Source organism: Mus pahari, chromosome 5, assembly GCF_900095145.1.
Source record: "Mus pahari chromosome 5, PAHARI_EIJ_v1.1, whole genome shotgun sequence".
In the NCBI taxonomy this organism is placed as follows: Eukaryota; Metazoa; Chordata; class Mammalia; order Rodentia; family Muridae; genus Mus; species Mus pahari.
Window position 1 is genome coordinate 61,239,893 of NC_034594.1, and position 7,575 is coordinate 61,247,467.

At 40.7% G+C, this 7,575-nt stretch overlaps 1 protein-coding gene across 2 annotated transcripts; it reads left to right on the top strand.

The window, feature by feature from the left end:
• The first annotated feature begins 1,772 nt into the window (after window positions 1-1,772).
• Ccl20 (C-C motif chemokine ligand 20) lies at window positions 1,773-4,258 on the top strand. Of its 2 annotated transcripts, none has more exons than XM_021199138.1 (4): window positions 1,773-1,909; window positions 2,841-2,955; window positions 3,087-3,164; window positions 3,784-4,258. In XM_021199138.1, the coding sequence occupies exons 1-4, from the start codon at window positions 1,831-1,833 to the stop codon at window positions 3,803-3,805; spliced, it is 294 nt and encodes a 97-aa protein (XP_021054797.1). In that variant the 5' UTR covers window positions 1,773-1,830; the 3' UTR covers window positions 3,806-4,258. The 2 variants fall into 2 exon arrangements, with proteins under 2 accessions (XP_021054797.1, XP_021054799.1); XM_021199140.1 differs by having other exon boundaries at window positions 2,844-2,955.
• The last annotated feature ends 3,317 nt before the right edge of the window (window positions 4,259-7,575 follow it).

The window sequence follows — 7,575 nt, forward strand, 5'->3', positions numbered from 1 at the left end:
GAGAGGGAGAGGGAGAGGGAGAGGGAGAGGGAGAGATATAATAGAGACCAGCCATAAACAAGTGGAGAGACAAGGGGGAGGGAAATGGGGAGAGAAAGGACATAGAGGGAAGACAGTAAGAGGTAAGAGAGTAAGAGAGTGAGGAGGGGGCAAACAACCCCTTCTATACTGAGTAAGGCATACCTGGCTGTTGCCAGGCAACTTTGGGGCAGAGCCTAGAAAGAATGCTAACAACAGCCTACCCTAAATTTTGAAATACTCATCTCAAAGTATTTCTTTACTCTCAGTGAAATTTTTTTTTTACATGTTGGTTATTTAGGAGTACATCAATCAATGTTCATAAGTTTGTGAATCCCCAAATCTCCTTCTCTTATTGATTGGTGTGTTAAATAAAAATCAAAAACAAAACCCCACAGTATATATTATTGAACTCTTTAGGAATTTATGTGGACATTTTAGTGATGTATCACATAATTTATCTTAGAGAGTCTTTCATCCACAATGGAGAGGAATGGCCATCTTTTTTCTGGGTAGAATGTTCTAGAGATGTCTATTGTCTAGTTGGGTGCTGCTTAGGTACTCTATTTTGGGGGGTCCTCAGCTCACTTTTTCTGATAATTATTGACAAGTGTGAATGGTAGTTTTCAATCTGTACTATTGAAGATTTCTCCTCCTCTTTTCAGCTCTGTCATTTTTTTATATAATGTATTTAGTGATACAATTGCTTTGTGTGTATGTATTAATAATCTCCTCATATATATTTCTATAATCTTAAATGAATAGATCTTTTAATAATCTGAGACTCCCTCTTTATCTGAAACATTGTCTATTTGTTTTATTTACCATCTATCATGTCTAGTCCAGGGCTAGCAAAACTCCATTTTCTTTATTTACTTTTTCTTAGTTCTCTTACTACTCAATTTTCTCTAGTTCTCTATATGGTATCTATGTCTTATCACACATTAGAGATCTCAATATGTTATTCATCATCACCACCATCTTCGGACCGTTTTTTCAGATTGGCCATTTCTGACAGTGTTTGCTCTCTCCCCTCCCTCAGGCTCTGCATTAAATATATCAACACAAAGAACAAAAGTCTGGTTGAGGACATTTTCTTGGCTGCCGTCAAACATAAACGATTTGTAGAGAAGTTGATATACCATCAAGGTGAAGTGGCGGGTTGAGACTGGTGTTTTACATAATAGTTTGGGACACCTCTGTGATGTTGTTTTTCTATCTGTTCTGGATGTCACTCTAGAAATTCAGAAACTTTTATGATGGCTAAACATCAACCAGGTAATCACAACCATGTGTTGCAGCATGTCTGACATCCCATCTAATCTTTCCCCTCTAGAACTGGATGTGGGAAGGAAACTGTTGGCACAATAGGAGTAGGAAATGTTCCATTCAGAGTCTGTCCCCATTTTTCTGAAAGAGAGAGAGAGAGAGAGAGAGAGAGAGAGAGAGAGAGAGAGAGAGAGAAAGGTAAACCTGGACGGATGCCATTTGTGGGCCACTAGTCTGAGCTGCTTTTCTTCCTCCTACATCCTTAGGAATTAACAGGAGTCCCTCCTTCTCTGCCCTCCCAGCCCCAACCTGACCTTTACACCTTCTCAACAGTAGGGAAAGGCAGGAAGTTTTCCCTGTGGGTTTTCTTTGTGGTGACAGGATGAGGCAGATTAATCAATGGGGGAAAACCCCGAGTGAGAACACGCCTTCTTGTGTACATTCCCAGTATTTTTGCTATAAGTAGGGCTGGTGCTGGAGCACAGGAGCACTCGCAGGGCACTGGGTACCCAGCACTGAGCAGATCCACTCCTGGAGCTGAGAATGGCCTGCAGTGGCAAGCGTCTGCTCTTCCTTGCTTTGGCATGGGTACTGCTGGCTCACATCTGCAGCCAGGCAGAAGGTAAGGGTGGCTCCTTCTGCTGGTTACAGGAGACTTCTGTCCTCTGGATCATATCTAGGGGTTCCCTAAGGACTTCAGCATGCTAAGGAATATGTCAGGGAGACTGGATGGCTCATAGATAAGAGGAAGAAAGAGTCGATGCTAGCAATCACGTTTCTTCTCTGCTATCAATCCTAGCAGATGTGAAAAGTGATGAATGGGCTTTCAGGGACACTTAAACTTCAGGACAAGACCCAAGTACCATTTCTGGGAGTGATGTGCTAGAGTGTGACATTTTCAAGATATATATGGTCATTCAGAAATGTGTAGAACATTTCACCGCCAGCTTTTTGTTTAACCTCCCAACCAAGTAATGTTAGTAAAGTTCATAACTTATTTTTTAAGGTTCTGACTACGACAGTTGACCTTAGTGTCCCCATGAGGCCTGAAGGACATTGTTCTTCAACTTTAAGATAACATTTATCCAGTACCTTACAGCAGGTTACACTTTAACTTCGAGGAGTGCCAAGTATTGCTTTATTATATTGTTATCTGCGACAGGTGCATGGCTGGAAACATGTGGTGGACTTTATGAACTGGATTTAAGTTCCAACAGCCAATACAACAGTTTTGGAGTGCTTTGGGCATGACTACAGGATATAGTCATATAGAATATAGGAGATATAGAATATAGGAGTTCCCCCCTATATTCTAAAGATGAAAGACTATGGTGAACTGAAATGAAGATCTACATTTCTTACTAAAGATGGAGAGAAGCCATGGTCTTGTGAACTGTGTTAGTTGAACCAAAATATCCCAGCATACCATTAAAAACAACAACAACAACAACAACAACAACAACAACAACAACAACAGGGAGCTATGTTAAAGTGGACCTCAAAGACATGGAAATTCATTCCTGTGGACTTAATACCTTTTATATTTCTTTTAGCAGCAAGCAACTACGACTGTTGCCTCTCATACAGACAGACGCCTCTCCCTTCCAGAGCTATTGTGGGTTTCACGAGACAGATGGCCGATGAAGCTTGTGACATTAATGCTATCATGTAAGTTATTCACCAACTTAAATTCAGTTCCTGCACGAATACATGGAAATTTTCACCGCATGCACGGTGGAAAGCAAACACACTTAAAGGCTGACTGAACGCAAATACAATTTTTAATTTTTGATTTTCAGCTTTTACACGAAGAAAAGAATACCTGTGTGTGCGGATCCAAAGCAGTCCTGGGTGAAAAGGGTCGTGCACGTCCTCAGGTATGGATCACTGAAGGACAAGCAGTCTCTCTCCAAATGATGGGGATAAGCAAGCAGAGGGCGGATCAAAGACCTGTTGGAGTTCTTTAGTCTAGCAACGCTGAACTTTAGAAGGGGGGTTTGAATTAGATCATGCAAGCGCAGGATGCAGTTTGCAGTTATATGCCAACACCATCTTCATTTTTGACATTATTTTAACTTAAGGACTTGTCTCTCAAGATGTCTTTGAATTCCCTGTGCAGCTGATAGTCACCAGCTTCTAGATTCTTGTGGCAAAGATGTTTCCTTATTATATCATTTATAGACTTCCTGACACTTGGTTGGTTGCTAAGCCCTGAAAAATAAATTTAATTAAGAGGAGTCCAGTGATACTGGCTTATGTCAGTAATGTAGCATTTTATCAATAGATGGTATCTGATACTACTGTGACATAGATACTGAATTTAGAGATGCTAGATAAGGGTTCACATCCCGTTCCTGTCATTAAGTAGCTTAGTTATGTTGGGCAAAGCCATCTTTTCTCAGACTCAAATTCCTCATAAGAAGATGTGATGTACCAAAGCCGTTCCTATCATCCAGTCATCAATTCACAATTTACACTTTTCCTCTTTTATTATAGCCTAAGAGTCAAGAATATGTAAAAGCTGATGCTCTTCTGGGATGGAATTGGACACAGCCCAAGTAAGAAATGATCACAGCTGGGGTTGGAGGCTTCACCTGCCCATCACTGCACAGACCTGATTTGTGTCCCAGTGGACTTGTCCAATGGATGAAGTTGATTCATATTGCATCATAGTGTGTCATATTTAAGCTCACATTAGAGTTAAGTTGTATTTTATGTTATTTATAGATCTGAATTTTCTATGTTTAGCTATTTAATGTTAATTTCCCACAATTCATGGGGGCGCTTAGTAGAAGGATTAATATTATGTTTAAGGGAATAAGTTTATATGGACCTTTGTGTTAACAATAAGCTATTGTAAAGATATTTAATGCTCTTCTGTGTATTTAATTGCTTCTTAAATTGATATGATTTCTTTATAAAACAGAAAAGAATTATAAGAATATATTGAAAATAAAAGAATTGAAAGGTACTTGTTGATAGAGTCATATATTACTTATTGGTATGCATACTGAAGATATTAAATCATACAACACACATAAGTATCTCCTGAAATAATTGTATCTTCACTTAATTCTGCCCGGCTTTCCCCTTTACTTCTGCTCCTCATAACTTGGGCTTTATCCACACAAACAGAAAGTTTGAACTTTTGGAATTGGAAGTCATTCTCCTGCACCCTGCACCCCCCACCCCCAATTAGAATGGCCTTATGTTTGAGAGCCACACTCAGTGTTTATTGATATACACATTTTAGGCATAAGTAAGTAGAACCATACACTTGGTGACTGTAGAAAAACAACAACCACCTAGAAACGCTTTGGAGAAGTCACTTGACTCATCTTTCTCTCAGCATCTCTTCATCTCAGCTAGGAACACTTCTGTACTTCTATCATCTCAGCTAGGAACACTTCTGTACTTCTATCATCTCAGCTAGGAACACTTCTGTACTTCTATCATCTCAGCTAGGAACACTTCTGTGCTTCTAAGTCCCGAGCCGCAGGTAAAGCAGTTTTCCGAAGGAAAACATAGGATGCTCTTAGAACCCAATTGCCTTAGGAGTCCAAGGGGACACTTACGATGGTTAAAGCTAGAAAGAATATAGCAGTAAGGCTCCTAAGGGGTGACATCATTCTCAAGGCTCACTGGTGAGCTCCACAGCCTTCCAGAGGTCTGCCTCTGTGTCTAAAGAGCACCAAAGACCCCGCCCCCACTCCAGCCGTGCTGATACAATAAAGCAAAATTCTCTCTGTCTCTCTCTCTGTCTCTCTGTATCTCTCTGTATTTGTCTGTCTCCTTTCTCTTTCACACGAACACACGCGCGCGCGCGCGCGCGCGCGCACGCACACACACACACACACACTCCTGAAGTGCAGCTCAGAGGTGGGTCATTTGATGAAATGCCAAAAATTAAGTGGCCCAATATGCCCAGAAGGTATCTCTATGCCCAGGAATAGTAACCTTGAGTCATCAGGGAAAGTATGCCTAACATCCTGTTCATTGGTTCAGCCAGCCCAGGGTTAGTCTCATTATGTGCCAAGCACTGCGTCAAGAGCTAGAGAGACGAGATGATGTAAGAGTTGGTAACTTGCTCATAGTTAATTAGGGTTAAGCCATGTGGTGAGTAATGGCAAGTAGCCTGGCTATTACAATGCCTGGTGGCAAGCACTTTAATATAGACAGTCATAGAGTATACCTGTACATCATTAGGGAGGCTTCCAGAAGAACAGAATAGTTAGATTAGCCATATTAAATAGCCAGTGCCTCCATGTTCTTAGACTATAACCAAAGCAGTTCCACGTGGCTCGACTCAGCACTTAAAGTGTGGTATGAAAGACAAGTATGACATAGTCAGTTGGAAAGAGGTCAGCTCAGAGTGTTTGGAAACATCTGGAGCATATTTTAGTTGTCACAATATCCGAAGGAGGGTACCACAGGCATCCAGTGGGCAGGATCCAGGGATGCTAAACCTACTGGAGCGCATGGACTACTTACGCACAATAGAGAATTGTCCCATCTAAAATGTCAGCCACAGTCATGCACCCATGGAACAATATTGGAAGGAGCAGAATGCTGCAAGAAGGGAAGTGGGTGTGAGGTAGCAGATTAAGTAAGACTGTTACATTTACTAAGTACAGTGGTTTGAGCCTGGTCCTGGGCTTGCCAGGGAGCCACTAACGAGGCCAAAGCAGGTGGGGTCTCTGGTAATAGAGGAAAGAGAGATGAGGCAAATGGGAATTACAGATGCTTCAGAGTGAGAGATAATGAAACCTCAGTTAAAGTAAGGGCAGAGGGAAATGGGGAGAAGAGGTAGGCTGATGAAAATGGAAATAGCCTAGATATTGTCTTGGCTACTCCTACAGGTCACCCTTTCTTGGTATTGCATAGATAAAAGAGAACCATTGTCAGGGGGAATAAAAATTTTGGCTGACATATTGGAGGGGTCACTAGGTAAGCCAGAAAGGGAACAAGTTTTTATTAATATCCTGAACATGTTTAAATCTTTGGGAATAAAGCATTCTAACAACTGCTAGGTAAGTTTCTGGACACTATCATCTCCAGGACAGGTGGCAGCTTAATGGCTGACAGTGAAGACACACAGGTCATAGATACATGGGCCTACATGCATGGGTATATCAATCAAGCAAACTATTTAGAAATTGTGTTAGAATCATAAAGCTGGTTTATTGAACTTGACCTCTGAGCACAGGAGAGCATCACTTTGTATCTTAAGTATTTAATGCACTAGTTTATTACACTAACCGTGGCCTTAAATCATGGGTACTGTCTTTAGTTTACAGGTCTTTTCAATTTTCATTTTGGAAAATGTACATTTTTCTACATTGAGGCATAATTCACATGCACCAAAATATGTACATCTTACATATATAGTTTGATGAATTTTCTTTCACATTCATATACATACCTTTCAGTATCCCTGATAGCTTAGGAGTTGTAAATGTTTTTAGCACCCAAGACTGTTCTCACGGGCTCTTTCATCTGCACAGCCCAGAGGTAAGAGCTGTCTGGATGTGTTTCATAGAAGATGGCTTCTTCTTGATTTCATACTCATGAAACTACAGAATCTACCCTTTGGTCTCTGGCTTTTTAAAACCAAAACTAGACTCTCTGTCTCAACTTGCTTTTCAATTGCATGTATAATTCATAAGTTCATGCTCCATTCTCAGGTCCAAGCAACAGCTGTGACAGTGTATAGAACGATGAACTCCATCAAACCTCAGGCCTTCATTGATAACATGGGGAGACGTCTTGGCATACATTAAGATAGGCAGATTTAAAAATTTGTTTTCCCGGAGCTAGAGAGATGGATTGCTCAGTGGTTAAGAACACTGACATGCTTTTCTAGAGGTCCTGAGTTCAATTCCCAGCAACCACATGGTAGCTCACAACCATCTGTAACGGGATCTGATACCCTCTTCTGGTGGGTCTGAAGACAGCTGTAATACAGTTGTATACATAAACATTTGTTTTCCCTACTATGGTATCAACTCAATGTAAGCAAATACATATCATTTATAAAGGACTGGCACAATGATGCAGCTTTGGACAGCACTGTGCATAGTTGAGAGTGGTACCCTGGTCTCTACTTCCCTAATGATCACTGTTGATTTTGAAAGGCTGACCCAAGAACATCATTTTATGCTTTATATTTCTATTTTCTTTTTCCTAGGATGAATAACAATAGTTTGTTAACAGTAATATGAGGAGTTGAACTGTACTTAATCTCCATGTGTGGAGATGAGTTAGAGTTATACATATATCAAGCTATCC